Source organism: Mustela nigripes, chromosome 9, assembly GCF_022355385.1.
Source record: "Mustela nigripes isolate SB6536 chromosome 9, MUSNIG.SB6536, whole genome shotgun sequence".
NCBI classification, from domain to species: domain Eukaryota; kingdom Metazoa; phylum Chordata; class Mammalia; order Carnivora; family Mustelidae; genus Mustela; species Mustela nigripes.
In genome coordinates this window covers 12495898-12516867 of record NC_081565.1, presented here as the reverse complement: position 1 = coordinate 12516867, position 20970 = coordinate 12495898, and the positions used below count along the sequence as shown (strand labels likewise).

Below are 20970 nucleotides of genomic sequence, written 5' to 3'. Positions count from 1 at the left end.
CTTGTCAAGGTGAACAGAGTGGCACTCTGTGGCCAGGGGCCTGAGTGGCAGACCCCACGGCTGGGGGGTGGGGGCAGGGTGAGCCTCCCACACTCTGACTCATGAAGTCAGAAACTTGCCTGTAGAGGACAGGAAGCGAGCCTAGAACCCAACTCTGTGTCACCAACAAACAAAAAGAATTGTCTACGTGATTTAAGTCTCACAGTTTTCCAGGAATGCAGGAATTGTGTAAATAGAGGGAAAACTATGCTTTTGCCCTTTCTTTCCCTGGAATTTTATCAAGAGTGGTTCAATAGCTCAGAAACGTCACCTTACTGATAGCACTGCAGCTTGTGTTATCTATGTATCTATCAAGAGACAGAGACGCTATAATGTTTCATCAAATTGTCTTACTTATATCCAAAACTGCTTCTCAGAGGGAGGTGCAAACATTTCATCACTTTATTATGTCTTCCAGAGTAATGGTGCTAAAGCATTCACTTAGTGAGCTGTTTACATTTCCCCTTATTTTCTCTTTTAGAGAACACTTCCAGTGATACTCTGTTTTTAAACTATGTGTGTAGGTGGATCATGTTTCATTCCGGGATAGTAAAGTTAATACCACAAAATACTTTTTACAAAAGGGGAAGGCACTGGAATGATACCTGGTGGCAAGGAGCATACTTCACACCCACCAAAAGAAACTAGGGATTCTTGGAGAGTTGACTGATTCCAAGTCTAGGTCAGGGAACAGATAAGAAAAGCCTGGAACGTCTTGTTGTGGCAAAAGTAAGAGAGCGCTCACAGAAGAACAGGAAGTGCTACAAGGACACAGGACTCCACTGGCCACATCTTGGATTATTGGAGCGTGACAGTAAAGGGTTATAATCTACTGGATAAAATAAGAATCCACGAGTGCACACTAACATACATGCATACCTCCCCAGATACATACACGGGAAGACAACGTTCTTCCTTGCAGTAGAAACTCAATGAATGAATGTAGAAGGAACGATGGGGTTAGCTAATCACCATGTGGTAACCACCACAATAATAACTGATTCAGGCAAGGATTACTAATAGAGGTTCAAATGAGAGGGTGAAGATCGGAGGAGTAACGGGATATTATACCATCTTGAAGTATCTTCCCACAAGGTACTTATTAATTCGGAAAGGGAAAATAGTAATTTTTCAGTGGAAATCTGGCAGACACCACTTAACCCAATGATTAAAGTGAACATGACCAGTAAGAAGACACGTTGACATCACATGCCTCTGGATGATAGCCCTGAGAAAGACACGACCCTGCTTCTGGGCTGTTCCTGCCAGAAATGCCGATCCTGAAGCGAATAATGCAGAAACCCCAGGCAAACCCAAATTGAGGGGCAGTCTGCTAACAACTAGCCTGTACTCATCAAAAATACCAACCTCATGAAACACAAAGAAAGACTAGGACATTCTCCCCGATTACCGGAGGCTTCGGAGACAAAACCGGATCTGGTTCTTTCCCTATACAGTACGGGGATAGCTGTCGAAATCCGGATCCATTCTCAATATGATTAGATTAGACAAGAGTATGGGATCGATGTTAATTTCATGCTTTTGTGGTGATGAAGGACAATGTTTTATTCAGGAAACACACATGGACGTGTTTCCGGGTCAAGGGGCATCACGTAGGCAACTTGCTCTCAAAAAGGGGAGAGGGAGGGAGACAGGGAGAAAACGAATGTGGTGAAACGTTAACATTTGGGGTTAATCTGAGTGAAGGGTGTGTAGAAATTCTTTCATTATTCTTACAATTTTTCAGTAAGTCTGAAATTACGTCAAAATGAAAAGGGGGCCATCAGGTCCAAGAAAGACAGAGAAGCACTATTACTAGATCTGCTCTAGCCAAACAGACCCTTTTATCTTGGTCTTCTAACTCTTTCGGAAACATGTGGGGTGAGTTTCAGAAGGAGGTGGGAGAGGGGGTGTGTGCTTGAGGGGCAGGAAAGCACGAGAGAATGAGTTCATTAACAAGCTAGAGGATCCGATCACTGCGTCCTGCTCGCCCCGAAATCTCTCCTCTGCCTTGTTTCCCTGAAACAGCTCCTGCAAAAGGCAACGACACAGAAAAGAAGCCGAACGAGAAACCGTTCCAGGGATCGCTCCGTTTCTTTGGAGACGAGGAGAGGAGGCACAGGCAAAGCAATTTTCATAATTTCCTTTTGAAACAGGCACCGAAGTCAAGATTGGGGCCCCTATTGTCTGGGAGAAAATGAGACAGGTCCTCAAGTGACCACGGCGACATCACTAAGAACTTTTGCCGAATGAAATGAAAGGACAAAAATTGAAGGGTGAACAATGACCTTTTCCTCGCTTTGGGAAGCAAGGCTTTCTTGACCTTTAAAATAGTCTCCCAGAAAAATGTTTACCTCTTTCACTTTTTCTTTTTAAAAGCTTTGCCGTTAGAGGGGGAAAGCACATCCAGGCAGCGGCTCGCTAATGATCATATTCATCTCACAATTCCACATAATAAATCAGTACCGCAAAGGAGCAAGATTCTAACAGCTGTGATTTAAAACATTAAATGTATTTGGGGCCAAATGGAAGTTTAGAAAATTAGACAAAAGGGCTTCTACTCTTGCAAAGTATTAATGCAGAGGGCTGTCTCTGAGAGGAAAAAATATCTAAGGGGGAAAAAAAAGTCAAGCCAAATTGGGATTCTCTTCAAAGTCTTCACTTTTTTCCTCTCCTAAATGATCTCTCACCAAAGAGTGAGGTGATTAGTCTCGAGATTAGGTTTTTATGAAAAATTAAAATAAGTCTACCTTCACATTTCTAATATGCCAACAACACCCAGAATACTCTAAGCAATCTTAGCACTGGCTTAAATTTCCATCGAAGACTGCAAAACTGCTCTCAATATTCACGCGTTTCACACAAATGCCTGAGAGTCCCCTTTGTGCTGGATGGTGGGGGATAGAGACGCCTCTGACCAGGGTCTGGCGCCCCAGGGTCCCCCGTCCAGCAGAGACAACGGATAACTAAATGTCCACTCACTGAGGGACACAGTGTGATTCTCGTCACAGCCCCGTGGTGCTGTGGGTGAGGAAATTGAAGCTCAGAGTGATGAAACCATTTCCCCAAGGTACGTACTTAGAAAGTAATTTTTTAAAAAGGATTTTAACCTTTGGGGTCCAAAGGTTAAACCCCAAACGCGTGTCTTACTACCTTTCAACCAGGAACATTTGTGCTTTGGGGTCCTATCATTGAAGGAAAGTATGGACTTCGGGCCCAGAGGAGCTGCCCATGGGTCTGGGTGCAGGGGAGTGGGAGGTGGAGTGGGAGAGCAGGGTATCGGGAAAGGTCTTCTTAGGTTCGGTGACATCAACTCTGATGCAGGGAAACCTTAGAAGAGTTTGTCAAGTGAGCAAGCGCAGGAAGAGAACCCCCAGCAAAAGAAATAGTCAGGAGAGGGGAGAAGGTGCTCAGATGTGAATCTTTCTGAATGGGCTTTAGACAGACCCAACAGGAAGCATGTCTTGGCTCTGCCAATATTGGCTAGTCTCAGCCAACCCATCACCCCACACGACTACTCTGGAAGGAATGTGCGGATGTGGCTTCAGTCACCCTCCGGGGGTGGGGGGTGGGCAGCGGTGAGGGGACTGCCCTATTATGGCCTTCGATATCCACACTACGCCAAGCCCGGGCGGCCCTGACCAGGCATTAGCAAGAAGAAGATTGATGACACTAGGCCCTTTGTGCTCCAGCAGAAAGCTTAGAGCAGAAATCTGTGCAGAACTTTCTTTAACTTTAGCGGGGAGTTTTATGGACACCCAGGAAAGCCAAATTCAGAGAATCGCAAAAGACTAGTGGACGAAGGGTCCTCGGTGATGCTATATAATCTTCTCTATTGGTAGAAAATGCGCTGAAGCCTCGGGAGAGGGGAGGGATGACTTGGTCAGGATCCCATAGGCGCTTAAGAGATGGCGCCAGGATATGGCACCAAAAACACAAGCAACAAAAGCCAAAACCAACAGGTGGGGCTACACCAAAATAAAAAGCTTCTGCACAGGGAAAGAAGCAATCGACAAAATGAAAGAGGCAAACTATCAATTGGGAGAAAATATTTGCAAATCATAGAGCATAGAAGGGGTTAGTACCCAAATTATACGAGGAACTCATACAATTCAAAGAGAAAGAAATTCCAATTAAAAAAAAGGCAGAGGACCCAAAGAGACATTTTTCTGAAGAAGACATATAAATGGCCAACAGGAACATGAAAGGATGCTCAATGTCACTTATCATCAAGGAAATGCAAATCAAAACCACAATAACGGGGCGCCTGGGTGGCTCAGTCGTTAAGCCTCTGCCTTCAGCTCAGGTCATGATCCTAAGGTCCTGGGATTGAGTCCCACATCAGACTCTGTCCTCGGTGGGAAGCCTGCTTTTCCCTCTCTCTCTGATTGTGTTTCCTCTCTTGCTGTGTCTCTGTCAAATAAATAAATAAAATCTTAAACACACACACACACACACACACACACACACACAATGAGACATTACATCATACCTGCTGGTGATTATACAAAGTGGTGCAGTCACGCAGTCACTAGGGAAGGTAATATGGAAGTGCCACAAAAAATTAAAACTAGAACCACCAGGAATCCCGCTTTTAGGTATATAGCCAAAGGAAATGAAATCACTAGCTCTAAAAGATATTTGCATCCCCACGTTTATTACAGCATTATTCACAATAACTGACATGTGGAAACCAGGTTGGTGTCCATCAACAGACGAATGGATAAAGAAAATGTGGTGTATATATACAATGAAATGTTATTCAGTCATTAAATAAAAAAAGGAAATACAGCCATTTACATGGAAGGAGCTTGAGGGCATTATGCTAAGTAAAATAAGTCAGAGAAAGACAAATACTGTATGATCTCATTTATATGTGGAATCGAAACACAGAGAAGCAGAGAGTGGAATGGCGGTTGCCAGGAGCTGGAAGGTGGGAGAAATGGATGATGGCCAAAGGGTACAAACTTCCAGCTACAGGACGTGTTAAGTTCTGGGGATCTGATGTACAGAAACGGGGAGGAGATATTGTGTACTTGAGAGCTGCTCAGAAAGTAGACCTGAAATGTTCGCACCACATGCACAAAAATGTAATTATGTCAGGCAAGGGGGTAATTAACTAACCTCATACCTTATGTGGCAATCACATACAGATGTCAAATCATCACACTGTACACTTTAAACTTACATGTTACATGTCAGTTACATATCAGTCGTGCTGAGTTTGGGGAAAACAAAAAGAGGTGGGGCCAGGACTTGAACCCAGTCCACCCAACTCCAGTCCAGACCTTCGTTTCACATTAAAGGACTGTCAAGGGCCAGGATATATGTAACTTGTTTGGTATCACTGGCACTAGGCAATTCGTAGGTCTCAGGAAATATTCAAGCTACCCCAAGCCAGAAATCTGCGTGCACTGGCCATAGCAGAGTCACGTGGGACCATGAGCGAGCCTCGCAGATTCTGACCCTCCACGTCCTCATCGGCAAACCAGATAATGATGCCTCCCCAAACTGAGTGAGGATAGCAGAGGTTATGCATATAAAACGTACTGGGGAAGCTGCAAAGTTGTCAGTTGTCACCTGGGCTACTTAAAAGGACTTCCTAATGAATAGGACCTCAGTGTGCCTTCCCAGAGAGGGGCAGCCTCTTGGGTTTCAGATGCTATCATTTTTCCAGTAAACAAATCCCACTGTTAAGCAAGGGGCACAAGAGCAGCATGATATATCTAAGCAGGAGGTGAAGTTCTATTTTTGGCAACAAAGAAAACAAAACTGGAAGCAGATGGGGAGGTGAATCCATGCCTCCTACAGAGTCCCCACCAGCGGCCCTGAATCATCTGCCTTCTTCTGACAGCTGGGGTCTCCTAGCTTCTGTCCTCAGTCTTTGACTAATTCTGCACCAGAACCTTGAGCCACTGCGTCAGCCTCCGGGGGAGGCCACGCTGCATAAACAGAAGGTATTCCAAGCGGCTGCGGATGTGTAAGAGCTCCCTGCGTGGGTGGGGGTCGGGCATCACCAGGGAAAGGGCAGCAGACCAACCACCGTCTCACCGATGGCATTTTGGGAAGCTCCTCATGGCCCAAGTCTGGCCCACACCCTCCTAAAATGCCAGGCTGGGTCATGCTGATCCCCGGGCCCTCGGAGGAGCTAACTTCTGGTGGCTAAACTCACAAGAGACAACAATTTTTGGAACCGAAGCATCTGTATATTAATATGCAAATACACCTGAGTTGCTACTATGTGCCAGGCACTGGGATGTGCGCTAGGGATGAGTAAGACCCGTCTGGTCACTTGATGCCCTTGGGGGACTTGGAGTAGGAAAGAAAGGTGATTATGGTGGATTGGCTCAAGTGGCAGGAAGAGAGAAAAACAAGGCACTGTGGAAGACTTGCCCCTGACTTGGGGAGCAGAGTAGGTTTGTAGAGAAAATTTTTAAAAAGGGGGTCTGCAGAATTAGCAAAATGGATCAGGCGAAAGAAAGCAGTCCTGCAGGTAGCAAAAGGGCATGAAGACGAGAGCTGGGGGCGAAAGGAAAGGCATGTATAAAATGCAGAGCTAAGAGAGACCGTGCTACCTAAAAGGTTGACTATGGAAGGATGTCCCGGAGGGGAGGACGGGGTGGAAAATGGTGCCAGCTGAGGCTGCGGAGCGGGGCACGGCTCTACAAGGCAGGTGAAGGTAGAGACTTCATCCTCTGGGCCAGCCATCCCGTGACCCGAACTCAGCCAGATCAGCATAGCATCTCAGTGCAGGAAAACCATGGGAGGAACCAAGTCTCCAGAAGGTTATGTGACAAGCATGGAATCAGGACAAGGAATATACGCTTCCCACTGCAGGTTTTCTTTCTGCCTCGACTCTGACCCACTTATAACTCCACATTTTCCTAGTTCCTAAACCCAGTGGAGAACATTGTTCTCTGGGGGGTTTGCAAATAATGCACTTCATTCAGCCTCGAGGAACTGAATCAATAAAAGCTAACTGAGGATGGTAACTGGAGAGGAAAATGGGAGAAGCAGCCCAGGCTTGCTGGTTCCCTCCAAGAAACCGCAAAAGATTATGGAACAGGTTTTTGGCTTTATTCACTGAAAAATTCTTCTGCTATGAAATACAAACTCCTTCACCATAATAAATACTGTTTTGATAACAAAACTGTACTTTTCTCAAATACCCAGATGGAAGACCATATGCAAAATAAACTCCAAGGAATTTTTTTATTGGCCATCTGCTAACAGCGGAAAGCAAGCCCGCATCCTCCCCTCTTCACAGAAATTTCCACTGAGAATCCTACTTGCTTCCTGCTAGCGCCACCTGCTGGTCAAATGTGGGTGCCGGTTTTGCAGACAAGTATCAGGAGTGATGTGGATCTTCCCTGTCCTTTGATGAAATAAATATAATCTTAATTAACGTGACAAATAAAATACCCACAAAGTGTCAGGTTTGAGAATGTGTTACAGCTAATCACACGCCCCCCCCCCACTGTTGCCAGGAGTCACAAAGCAAAGACACCTCCTCCAACGCCTCTGAAAGCTCACTTCCAAGGCAATCACAAGACATTGTTTACCTCTCATAATTAAGTGCACCATTTCTAATAAAGCCTCATGTCTGGCTTCACCTGTCAAAATGTAAATGCACATATCTTTGAATACAGCAATTCCACTTGAAGATATCTGTCTGAAGCAATGCTGGCACGTGGGTATGAAGATAACTGCATAGGAGGGTATACCTGACAGAATTATTTGTTGAACCAAAGAAATAGGAGAACTACCTATAGGGTCATCAGTAGCAGAACGACTTTAAAAGTCGTGGTGCAGGGCGCCTGGGTGGCTCAGTGGGTTAAGCTGCTGCCTTCAGCTCGGGTCGTGATCTCGGGGTCCTGGGATCGAGTCCCGCATCCAGCTCTCTGCTCAGCAGGGAGCCTGCTTCCTCCTCTCTCTCTCTCTGCCTGCCTCTCTGCCTACTTGTGATCTCTCTCTGTCAGATAAATAATAAAATCTTAAAAAAAAAAAAAAGTCGTGGTGCATCCATACAATAAAGTACTTTGCAGCAGTGACACGGAAAGATGTATGAAATGTAGTAGAGGAAATGGCAGGCTAAAGAAGAGAACGCGGAGCATCATCCCATTTCTTTAAAGAAAAAGAACTGTGTGTGTTACAGCGTATATTTGTTCACATGCAGGAAAAAGCTGGAAGGATACACACTAGTGTTCAAATAACCTAATGAGTAGGGATTTTTTTTTTTCACTCTTCAAACGTCCCTATATTCTTTGAATTCTTAATGGGAGCACATTGCTTTGCATTAAAACAAAGGATGTATTAAAAATAAGAATGCCACATTTGTTTAATCAGCTTCGCAGCTAATAAAGCATTTCATCATTATATACTCCCTGGATGTGTACAATCCCTCTGAGGTTCAGCTCACTTCCCCACTTAACAGATGGAGAATGGGGGCTGGAGGAAGGGACTTATTGGAGGTCCCAGGAAAATAAGTGATGGGCCGGGCTTCCCAGCAAGTGACTACAGTAGGGTTTTCATGGTCTCATTCTGCATGTGCCAAGCCCTGAGTCAGCAGATTCTAGATGAATATCATCTTAGAGACAAAGAAATCCTCTTTTGTATTAGGGAACTACCCAGTTTGAGGTACTTGTAGTATCAACCGAATGGGCTTTGACAGTTCAGGAATTCCAGTGCTCAAACCGGAAGAGTCCCTGTCAGTCATCGGATCTGGCTCCCGTTTTACTGATGATGGGTCTCTCTGAGGAGCTACCATCAGAAAGCCAACACTTAGACAGCAAGCACTAGCGCTACTTTCCATCTTCTCCACCAAATCTGCTCCTCCTCCTCTCGTGCGCATCTTAGCAAACAGCACCCCTACCAGACTCCGCCTTCTTCCTCACCTGCCTCTCCGATCCGTCTCAGAGTTCTGTAGCTTCCCCCTTCTAAATATGCCACATGCCTGGTCCTTTTCTGCATCACATTCCTGTCTTCGTGTCTCGGGACAAGCCTCAGCATCTCTGTCACCTGGCCAAGCCAAGCATGTCTCCACAGGTCTCACTCCTCTGCCCTCCCCAATCCTGTCTATACTCCTCCACCAGGAGGTACCCACATTCCTTCCCCATCCTCTACCTAACCCTCTCAAGCCTATTAATCTGGCATTCAAGGTTTCCCTGATCTGGCCTCTATCTCTCTAACTTTATCTACTGTCAAACCTTCTTCTTTTAAATTTCAGTAATACCAAACTCCTTAGCATTCCAATACGTGACACTATTTCACATCTATGCATCTTTGCACAAGCTACTGCTTTTGGCTAGAATGCTCTTCTTTGGACAGTCTACAAGGCAAGCTCATTATTTCAAAATTGAATCAGGTGTCACCTCTAGGAGGAAGTCTTCCCCCTCCCTCTAGGCCATCTGCCCTCTACCCTGACTAACCCTCTTATCGCCAGCGAAGTTTTACTCCTTTTTCTGGAGGAGTTCTGTACCTTATCCACACACATATTCAAATATCCACCCACAGTATAGCACAGGAAGTTCAAGTATTGACTCTGGAGCTAGTCTTCCAAGCTGTGTTACCTTGACAAAATCACCTAACCTCTCCGTGCCTCACTTTCCTCTCCTGTGAATAAGAGAAGAACCCTATTTGGATAGCTGAAGAATTTTAAATTAGGCAATCCAGGTAAAAAATACTCAGTAAGTGTTACTATTCATTCAGAGGACTTCCACTTCCAGCCAAGATGTACTGTCAGAAATTAGATTTACCTTCCCATCTGAAGCAACCATAAAATAAGACAGAATATATTAAGAATGGTTTTGGAGGCACTGGACATGAGGCAGCAAAGGACTATGATTCCTGAGGATTGAAAATCAAATGATGTGAGCCCTGTGACTGCTCCAGTTTATTGCCTGGAGAAAGATTGTAGCCCAATAGAACCTTGGAGCTGAGGAAATGAAATTGTGAGTCAGGGTGACTAAGCTAACTAGTGTTCTCAGGATGGACTACTGGAAAGGAGATTCCTTCACAAAGAGAGGACTCTGGAGATCCACAGAGGGTCTCCCATTAGTATTTAGCTGAGACAAATCAGTGAGTGATTCTGAGGAAACTACCTGAGGCCGAGGAAAGAACCACTCAAAAGGACTAGAGGTAGCAATGCCTGGTGCCCACACACAGCCTGGAATAGCGTCCGCTCTCACCAGCCAGACTAGAAAACACCATGGTCCACGGAGCATCAGGTGAAGTACACAAGATTCTTGCCTCAGTAGTAAGGAATGATTTGGTTAGTCTGAACACTGCTCCAGTTCTGCCTGACAAAACTTAAAAACAAGACCCAAATCTATTTCTGAATGACTTAATTAGATCCCATAACAAAGTTCAAGAATATCGGAAGGATGCAGAAATGGACAAATTCATTGAAGGACAAACTACCAAGGCTCATTCAAGAAGAAAGAGAAAACATAAATAGCCAATGTCTGTTAAAGAAATTAAAATTTTAGTTAAAAACCTTCCCATTGGGGCGCCTGGGTGGCTCAGTGGGTTGAGTCTCTGCCTTCGGCTCAGGTCATGATCTCAGGGTCCTGGGATCGAGCCCCGCATCGAGCTCTCTGCTCAGCGGGGAGCCTGCTTCCCCCTCTCTCTCTGCCTGCCTCTTTGCCTACCTGCGATCTCTGACTGTCAAATAAATAAAATTAAAAACAAACAAACAAAAAAACCCTCCCATAAAGAACCATCAGATCCACATGACTTCACCGGTGAGTTTTACCAAGTATTTAAGAAAGAAATAATGCCAATTCTACACACACTTTCAGAAAATTTAAGAGTAGAGAATACTTGCAATTCATTCTATGTGACTAGAATTACCTTGAGAGCAAAACCAGGCAAAGATATTGCAAAATCAAAAAAAAAAAAAAAAAAAAAAAGAAGAAGAAGGAAAAAAAGAAAGAAAACTACCGAACAATATCCCTCATGAATATAGATGCAAACATTCTTTAAAAATTTTTAGAAGGTCAACTCCAACAATATATAAAAAGGATACTATATCATGACAAGTGGGATTTATCTAAGGAATGCAATGCAAGGTTTATTTGATATTCAAAAATCAATCAATATTATTTATATTGATAAACTAAAAAAGAAAATCTATATGATCATCTCAATAGAATCAAGAAAAGTATGTAACAAAGTCCAACACCCACTTCTAATTAAAAGCAAAACAAAATCATGGAAACAAGGAACAAAAGGGAATTTCATCAATCTAGTAAAGAGCATCTACAAGAAATCTACAAGTAACCCATACTTAATGATGCAAAACTAAAGGCTTATCCCCAAGGACCAAGAACAAGGCTAGGATGTCTTCTCTCATCCCTTCTGTTCAACATTAGATGGAGGTTCTAGCCGATGCAATACGGTAAGAGAAATAAATAAAGGGCTGATTGGAAAGTAAAGAATTATGAGGACATGATAGTCTATACAGAAAATTCAGTGGAATCTACAAAATAAGCTGCTGAGTTTAACAAGGTTTCAGGATACAAGATCAATACATAAAAGTCAATTCTATTTCTATAAACTCAAAATAAACAACTAGATCTTGAAGTTTAAAATACAACATTGCGGGGCGCCTGGGTGGCTCAGTGGGTTAAAGCCTCTGCCTTCAGCTCAGGTCATGATAGAGCCCCACATTGGGCTCTCTGCTCAGCGGGGAGCTTGCTTCCTCCTCTCTCTCTGCCTGCCTCTCTTCCTACTTGTGATCTCTATCAAATAAATAAATTTAAAATAAATAAATAAAGTAAAATACAACATTGCCGGGGCACCTGGGTGGCTCAGTGGGTTAAGCCTCTGCCTTCAGCTCAGGTCATGATCTCAAGATCCTGGAATCGAGTCCCACATCGGGATCTCTGCTCGGCGGGGAGCCTGCTTCCCCCTCTCTCTGCCTGCCTCTCTGCCTGCTTGTGATCGCTGTCTGTCAAATAAATAAATAAAATCTTTAAAAATAAATAAATAGATAGATAGATAGATAGATAGATAAAATACAACTTGCCAATTTACCAAAAATTTGAAATACTTAGGAATAAACTTGACAAAAGATGGGAAAAACTTATGCACTAAAAAATAAAAGACATTGCCCAATGAGATTAAAGAAGACCTAAAAAAAATATATATATATATATATAACATTACATATAAAATAAAAGGAGATATATATAAATTATGTATCAGAAACTCAATGCTATTAAGATGTTAATTCTACCTAAAGTGAAAAGTAGATTCAATGCAATCCTAATCAAAATCCCAGCAGGCTTTTTTATAGACTGACAAGCTGATTCTAAAATTCATATTGCAGATCAAAAGACTATAATAGCCTAGACAACTTTGAAAAAAATGACAAAGTTGGAGGACTTATATGACCTGATTGCAAGACTTATTGCAAAGCTACAGTAACTAAGACAGTGAGGTATCAGCATAAAAATAAACAAATAAATCAATGGAATAGAGTAGAGAATTCAGAAACACCCGCACAAACTTGAGCAACTATTTTCAACATAAATGCAAAGGCAGTTTGGCAGAGAAAGGTTAGTATGTTCATCAGATGTTTCTGAAACAAGTGGATATCTACTTCCAAAAAAAGTTAACTTCAATCCATACCTCACATCACATTCAAAAATTAACTCAAGTGAATCATAGATCTAAATTTAAAACTATAAAATTTCTAGACAAAAACATAAAATATATTTGTGAGTTTGGGCTCAGTAAAGGTTCTTATGTATAACAGCAAAAGCAGGATTCATAAAAGAACAAACTGATAAACTGGACTTCAACAGAATGAAAAATTTGATCTTCAAAAGATACTGTTAAGACAATGAAAAGATGAAGCACAGATTGGAAGAAAATATTTGTAATCAATACATCTGATAATTACCTATATTCAAAATACATAACGCTTGGGGTGCCTGGGTGACTCAGTGTATTGAGCCTCTGCCTTCAGCTCGGGTAGTGATCTCAGAGTCCTAGGATCAAGCCCCACGTTGGGCTCTCTGCTCTGCGGGGACCTGCTTCCCCCTCTCTCTCTCTGCCTGCCTCTCTGCCTACTTGTGATCTCTCTCTATCAAATAAATAAATAAGATCTTTAAAAAAATACATAACTCTCAAAACTCAGCAATACAAATACTAAATACTAATACTAATACTCAATTTTTTTAAATGGACACAGATATAAATAAATTTATTTCATTAAAGAATCCATTTAAAAAATTTTTAAATAAAAAAATTTTTTAAAAGAATGCATTTGGATGGCAAAGCACATGAAAAGATGTTCAATATCATTAATAACTAGGGAAACACAACCTAAATAATAAGAAAAGGCTACACACCTATTAGAATAGCTAACATTGAAAAAACTGACTAACACCAAGTGTTGACAAGGATGTGGAAGAACTAAAATCCTTATTCATGGCTGAGGGAATATAAAATGACACAACCACTTTGGAAAACAATTGGTACTTTCTTTAATATCAAATACGCACCTACTAGATGATCTAGACACTCCATTCTTTAGCATTTACTCAAGCGAAATGAAATCGTATGTCCACACAAAGACTCAGACATGGATCGTCATAGTATCTTTATTTGTTTTAGGACAAAACTGGAATCACTCTAAATATCCAGCAGCAGCTGAGGGTATGAGCAAACGATGGTGATGAAGGAACAGAAGGCTGGCTGAGGACAAAGCAAAAGGCTGACACTTTGCAACCTCCCCCCCACCCCCACTCTTAGGTGGGACATATGAGACATTCTTTAGGCATCTCCCACCCATCTCAATGTTAATACCTTTCTAGAGGGCAAAACGACTTGGCAATGGCAAGGCCTCTGGTATCCCGTATCTTAGTAAGTCCTCTTTAGCATATGAAAATTCTACTGAAACCTCCCTTTTGGGGCGCCTGGGTGGCTCAGTGGGTTAAGCCTCTGCCTTTGGCTCAGGTCATAATCCCAGGATCCTGGGATAGAGCTCCACATGGGGCTCTCTGCTCGGCAGGGAGCCTGCCTTCCCCTCTGTCTGCCTCTCTGCCTACTTGTGATCTCTGCCTGTCAAATAAATAAATAAAATCTTAAAAAAAAAAAAAAAAAAAAAAGAAAGAAAGAAAAGAAAAGAAACCTCCCCCTTTTCCTCACTTCCCCCAACCCCATGGTACATAACCTGTCATCCCTCACAACTCCAGGGCAGCAGCTCTTCCTGCCCACAGGTCCTGTCCCCGTGCTTTAATAAACCACCATTTTGCACCAAGGATGTCTCAAGAATTCTTTCTTGGTCATTGGCTCCGGACCTTACCCCACCGAACCTCACATATATTCTAGAACTTCATCAATGGTGTACACATTCAATGGAATACTCCTCAATAATAAAAATACATGAATTACTGATGAATACTACAATCTAGAAGAATCCCAAAATAATTACATTGAGTGAAAGAAGCCAGAACAGCAAAAAATTTTAAGGAAAAAATAAAAGCCCCTGCTATTTTATTTTATTTATACAAATTTTAGAAAGTGCAAACTAGTCTTGATAAAAAGCAGATCCCTAGTTGCCTGGTGATAGGAGGTAGAGGGCAGGGAGAAGAAGAAAGGAAGGATTACAAAGGGACATAAGAAAACATTTTGGGGTCATGGATATGTTCATTATCTTGATTGTGTTAAGTTTCACGGGTTTTTACATATATCAAAACATATCAAACTGCACACTTGAAATATTTGCAGTTTATTCTACTTCAATTATATCTTAATTAAAGCTTTTTAAAATGTATGAGACAAATAGGCTATCTACATACTCTCAAAATATGTCCCCACAAAATACAAAGGAGAAATGGTAACTTTTTATGGAGAAACCTAACAGAAACTACCTTAACTAAGTGATCAAAGTTAACGTCCCCAGAAATAAGACGTCTTGACATCTTGTACCTCCTGATACACTGCACTGAGAAGGTCACAACATCACTTTGTAGTATTCTTATGAAAAATGTGTAATCTGAATCTAATCATGAAAAAATATCAGACAAAACCAAACTGAGGGAGTTCTAAAAAAAAAAAAAGGACCAGTACTCTTAAAAAGAGTCAAGGTCATGAAAGACAAAGATAGATAAAGAACTGTTACAACTCAGAGGACAGCAAGGAGAAATGACAACTAAATGCAATGAGTAAACACCGAGTGGATCCTGAACCAGGAAAAAGAGACATTAGCAGGACAATATAAAAATGCAAATAAGGTGCACAGATTATTAAGTAATATTATATCAATGTTAATTTCCCAGCATCGGTATTTGTAAAAGATGTTAACGTTAGGGGAAGCTGAATGAAGGTAACATGGGGCCCCTTCTATATACTATCTTTGCAATTATTATTATTATTTTTAATTTATTTGATAGACAGAGATCACAAGTAGGCAGAGAGGCAGGCAGAGAGAGAGGAGGAAGCAGGCTCCCGGCTGAGCAGAGAGCCCAGGATCCTGGGATCATGACCCAAGGTGAAGGCAGAGGCTTAACCCACTGAGCCACCCAGGTGCCCCTGCAATTATTTTTTAAGTAATTATCTCAAAAGGGTTTCAAAACTGAAGGTAAAATAAAGACATTTTTAAATAAAAGCTGGGAGAACAGCATTATCTGTACTACAAAAAATATGTTTAAAAAAATTCTTCAAGTTGAAGGAAAATAATTCCCAGATGGAATCCAAGAACTACTTAAAGGAAGGGAGAGTACTGGAAATGCACATATATAGGTGAGTATGCAAGACAAGTATACTCATTCTTCAGTTTCTTTACAAGATAATTGACTTTTCAATGCAAAAATAAAAACACTATATTGTGGGGTTTATAACTATATGATAATACCAGAAAGGATGAAGATGGGAATAGAGGTATACTGTTGTGAAGCACATATACTTTACTTGAAGTATGTAATACTTAAAGGTAAATGTGACAAGTTAAAGATGGACTGTGAACCCTAGATTCTAGGGCTAAGACAAAAACTAAAAACATTTTTTAAAAGAGGCATAGCTGGTAAGCCTAAAGAGGAGATAGAACAAAACACCAAAAACTCAATTAATCCAAACATATAGAATAAATAGTAAAGACATAGGAAGATGGCATACTTGAAACCAACAGTATTGATGATTGTGCTACATTTTAGTGGGCAAGCATACAAATTAAAAGGCAGGGATTGTCAAACTGGATACTTTTATCCCCCATAACCCCATTACAAGATGTCAACAAGAAGCAATCTTTAAAAATGCAAATAGGTTCAAAGTAATAGAAAGGTAAAAAGATATACCATGCAAATACTAAGCCAAAAGAAGCTGGAGGTACTGTATTAATATCAAAAAGAGTAAATTTCAGGACAAGGAAAATCACCTTCTAATGGAGTCAAATCATCAAGCTGACAACAACTTCAAAAATACATGAAGCAAAAACAGATATAACGAAAAGGAGAAATAGACAATGCACATAGAGATCTGGAAATTTCAACATTCCCTCTCAGTGACTGAGTGGACAAGTAGGCAGTAAATTAGTAAGGGATATGTGAACAGTACCAAGTACCAACTTGACCTAATTGACATTTACCAGATGCCACACCAACAACTCCAGAAGGAAGGAAAAGAAAGAAAAACGGAGAAAGAAAAAGAAAACGCAGGGGCACCAGGGTGACTCAGTTGGTAAGCGTCTGCCTTCGGCTCGGAAAAAGAAAAGCAAATTACCAATATCAGCAATGAAGTGGGGAGATCACTACATATCTCAGAGACATTAAAAAGTAAGGAAATACTGTTTCTCAAAACTCCCATCAGTAAACTGGACAACTCAGATAAATGAATTGATTCCTTGAAAGAAACATATTACCTAGCGAATCTACAAAAAAAGAACTTGTAGAACTAATAAGGGACTTGAGCAAGGTCACACACTACAAGTTCAAAAGTAAAAAGTCAACTGGATGTCTACATACTAGCAATGAACAATAGGAAACTGGAATTCAAAAAATACTATTTATCATAGCATAAAAAAACCAAAACTTCTTAGGGAAGTCTTGTACTCTGAAAGTTATAAAACATTGTTGAAGTCAACTGAGGAAAATCTAAATAAATGGAGAAAAAAGTTATGGATTAGATGAGTCGACACTGTTAAGATGTCCACTGTCTCCACACTGATCTGTAGATTCAAAGCAATCCCAACCCAAGCCTCAGTGGGATGCTTTGTAGAAATGGGCAAATTGGTTATAAAACTGATAGGGAAATGCAAAAGCACTGTAATAACCACAACAATTATGATGATAAACAAGTGGGAAGACTTGCACTACCTGATTTCCAGACTGACTCCGACTTGGAGTAATCAAGATAAAATGCAGTATCAGCATGAGTACATGCGCAATGAATGGAAGAAAACAGACCAAACACATACAGTCATCTGGTTTTCTACAATTCAATGAGGGAGACCATCATCTTTACAAAACACGGCACTGAACAACTGAATATCCCTATGGAACAAAGTAAACTTCAACACTGATACATTCCAGACACGGAAACTAAGTTGAAATGAATCATAAAGGGGCACCTGGGTGGCTCAGTGGGTTAAGCCTCTGCCTTCAGCTCAGGTCTTAATCTCAGGGTTCTGAGATTGAGCCCCACAACAGGCTCTCTGCTCTGCAGGGAGCCTGCTTCCCTCTCTCTCTGCCTGCCTCTCTCCCTACTTGTGATCTCTGTCAAATAAATAAATAAAATCTCTAAAAATAAAAAAAATAAAGAAATGAATCATAAACCTAAATGCAAACATTAGAACTAACAAACCTCTAGAAAAAAAAACAGTATAAAATCTTCACTTTAATTGGTCAAAGATGCCTTAGATATCACACAAAAGCACAAACTATAAAAGAAAAAAAATGGTAAGTTCAACTTCACCAAAATTAAAAACACTTATTCCTCAAAAGGCAGAGTTAAAACATGAAAAGAGGGAGAAAATATTCGTAATACACAAATAAGAGACTTGTACCTAGAATATATAAGGAACCTACAACTTAAAAAATAAAATGCCCAGAGAAATGAGCAAAAGTTTGACTATACACTCAACAGAAGAAGACATTTGAATGGCCAAAAGGCATATGAAAAGATGCTCAACATCTGGTCATAGGGAAGGTATAAATTAAATCCACAGGGAGACACAACTCCCCATCTCCCAGAATGTCTAAAATTCAAAAAACTAACAATACTAAGGCTTGGCGATGATGTGGAACAAACAGAACTCTCACACACTGTTGGTGACGGTGTATAACCACTTTGGAAAAAAAGTTCAGCAAGTTCTTATAGGTTAAACATACATATACCATAAGATCCAAAAATTCTACTCATAGGTTTTACCCAAGAGAAATGAAAACATTTGATCACATGCAATGTGATCAATGGTTTTCAATCAATGACTTGCATGTGATCAGTCATGGCCATTTTATTTATAAAACCCCCAAACTGGGGATGACTCAAATGCCCATCAAGTGGGAAATGGAAAAGCAAATTCATACGATGGCATATTACTCACCAATACAAAGGGCTAAACTATACAACAAAGATGAATCTCAAAGATGTAATTCAGAAAGAGAAACAAAGACTCAAGTGTGTGATGTGAGATATATATATGAATGATTCCATTTACAGGCAAAACAAATCTCGAATGAGAATACAGACCGACCAGTGGGTGCCTGGGCTGGGGGAGTTGAGGAACGGACTGCATGGAGGCACAAGAGGAACTTAGGGGTTGATGGAAAAGTTCTCACGTATCTGATTTTGAAGGCACAGTTGACCGGTATCTCATTTAAATTCACGGGATAGTTAGACATAGAGTTGTGGAAATGGGACAGCAAGATATTCCACCCAGGGACAAGGATATGAGCAGAGTCACAGACGTGGGAAATTGAGGGATGAGTATGAGAAGCCACCGAGAGTTTGTGTTTGTTTTTAATTTACTGAAGCATAATTTGCATGCAATACAATGCATTTTAGGTTAATAATCAGATGAATTTTAAGAAATGTATAAACCCATGTGACCACCACCCCACAGAGAGCTTCATTTTAAAAAATTACCACTTCAAGTTTTTTTGTGTGTGCTTAATAAATCATCATTTTATTACAAGTTTTATCATTTAATATTAAAACCAAAGCAACACACAGGCAATAAGACAGCTGATAAAAAGCACAGGACGTGGGACGCCTGGGTGGCTCAGTCTGTTGAGCGTCAGCCTTCAGCTCAGGTCATGATCCCAGGGACCTGGGATCAAGTCCCATATCAGGCTCCTAGCTCAGCGGAGAGCCTGCTTCTCCCTCTGCCTGCTGCTTCCCCTGTTTGTACTCCCTCTCTCTATGACAAATATATATAATCTTTAAAAAAAAAAAAAAAAAAAAGCAAAGGACTTGAGGTACCTTGGTGGCTCAATGGGTTAAGCATCTGCCTTGAGCTCAGGTTATGATGCCAAGGTCAAGCCCCGGATCAGGCTCCCTGCTCAACGGGGAGTTTCCTTCTTCCTCTACCACTCCCACCTGCTCATACTCTCACTCTCTCTTTCCCTCTCAAATACATAAGTAAAATCTTAAAAAAAAAATCCATAGGTCTTGAAATCAGCTCTAGGTTAAATTTCACTTCTCCAGCAAGTCACCCTTGCTTATCAAAGTCTGTTTCCTCTTCCACAAAATGGGATTATAATACAACCGACTTGACAAGATTGCTGTAAGGATTGAAAGAAATAACATTAAGCTTCTGGCACAACTCCCAGAACACAGTAGGGCCAGTAAATGGTATGAACCCTATCGCATCACAATAAGATCGGCATGTGTTGTACAGTTACCCTCAGAGGTGTGGTATGGACTGTGGAACCCACAGGCAAAGGCTTTGAAAAGAGTCCTAAATGAAAAATGGCAATCCTCAATTCAGTTTCCCTACTGGTACTGTCTCAAACAGTGGTGAAGGCCCCAAACTATTTCATTCTCAAACATTTTGCTTTGATATGGAATGGGCGATTAGAAAATGGAGTCCGGAACAGATTTAAAGTAGGACACTTGAACGGTTCCCCCAGGCCACCTCCACAGTGTATCAGACTCCTCCAGAGCCTTGAAACAGAGCCCGACTCCCTCATTTCACACCACAGGAAGCCGGGGAGACCACCCTGGATTCGCCTGAACAGTCCCAGTCTGCTGGGCTCGGCCACCAGCTTCAGCCCTGTCTCCCTCACTTTCCGAACACCGGCTCCATGACCCCGCTCCCAATCTCAGCCCCAGGCCAGTCTCTTCGTATCAAGATGGACTTGTTCCGCTTGCCTACCTGTCACCCCGCCTATTCACAGCAAGTGTACTATTGGGACACACCATGTACTGTTGGGACACTCCCTTGGCTAGCCGCAGCTTCCCAAGGACACCCCCTCCCCCCCGCTACCCACCCCAGCTCCCAGCACACAGGACTCAGGACCCAGCTTCCAGGACACAGTTGCAACCATGACATAATTCAAGGGTCCCGGGGACAGAGTGTCGTCTACCTGAGCAACAAAGAGCTGGAACTCGTCAGGCAGAATCCAAGAGCGAGGATAGAAGTTGTACTCCTCAGGAAAGAGATTCTGCATGATTCTCACGGCTCTGCTCAGAGTAATTTTACGCACCATCTCCGTCATGCCTAGGGAGAAGAGAAGCTGTGAGGTTTGAACAGCAGAGAGCTGCTAACTGTAAGACAGCCATGATCAGGGACTTTGAAAACCGCCCACCCGACATATTCGCTTTTGCAGACAGATAGGAGCTGTTTCCCACAGAGGGGAATCATGGTTTGGAAAGACCTACCAGATTAATGAAAAACTGGAGGTAATAGAGAGTTTTTCCTCCTTATCAAATGCCTGGGTTTTTTTTCCTCCTTATAAAAATGAAGCATCAGGGGCACCTGGG

General features: G+C 41.8%; 1 protein-coding gene across 3 annotated transcripts in view; it reads right to left on the bottom strand.

The window, feature by feature from the left end:
- Positions 1 to 20970, bottom strand: part of TTLL11 (tubulin tyrosine ligase like 11) — a 230943-nt gene that overhangs the window by 155535 nt on the left and 54438 nt on the right. Inside the window, exon 3 of one of the 3 annotated variants that reach the window (XM_059410877.1) lies at positions 20574 to 20707. The exons of the other annotated variants lie outside the window; for them this stretch is intronic. Coding sequence (XP_059266860.1) covers positions 20574 to 20707 — 134 coding nt within the window. The remainder of the gene's footprint in view (positions 1 to 20573; positions 20708 to 20970) is intronic. 3 annotated transcript variants of the gene reach the window in all.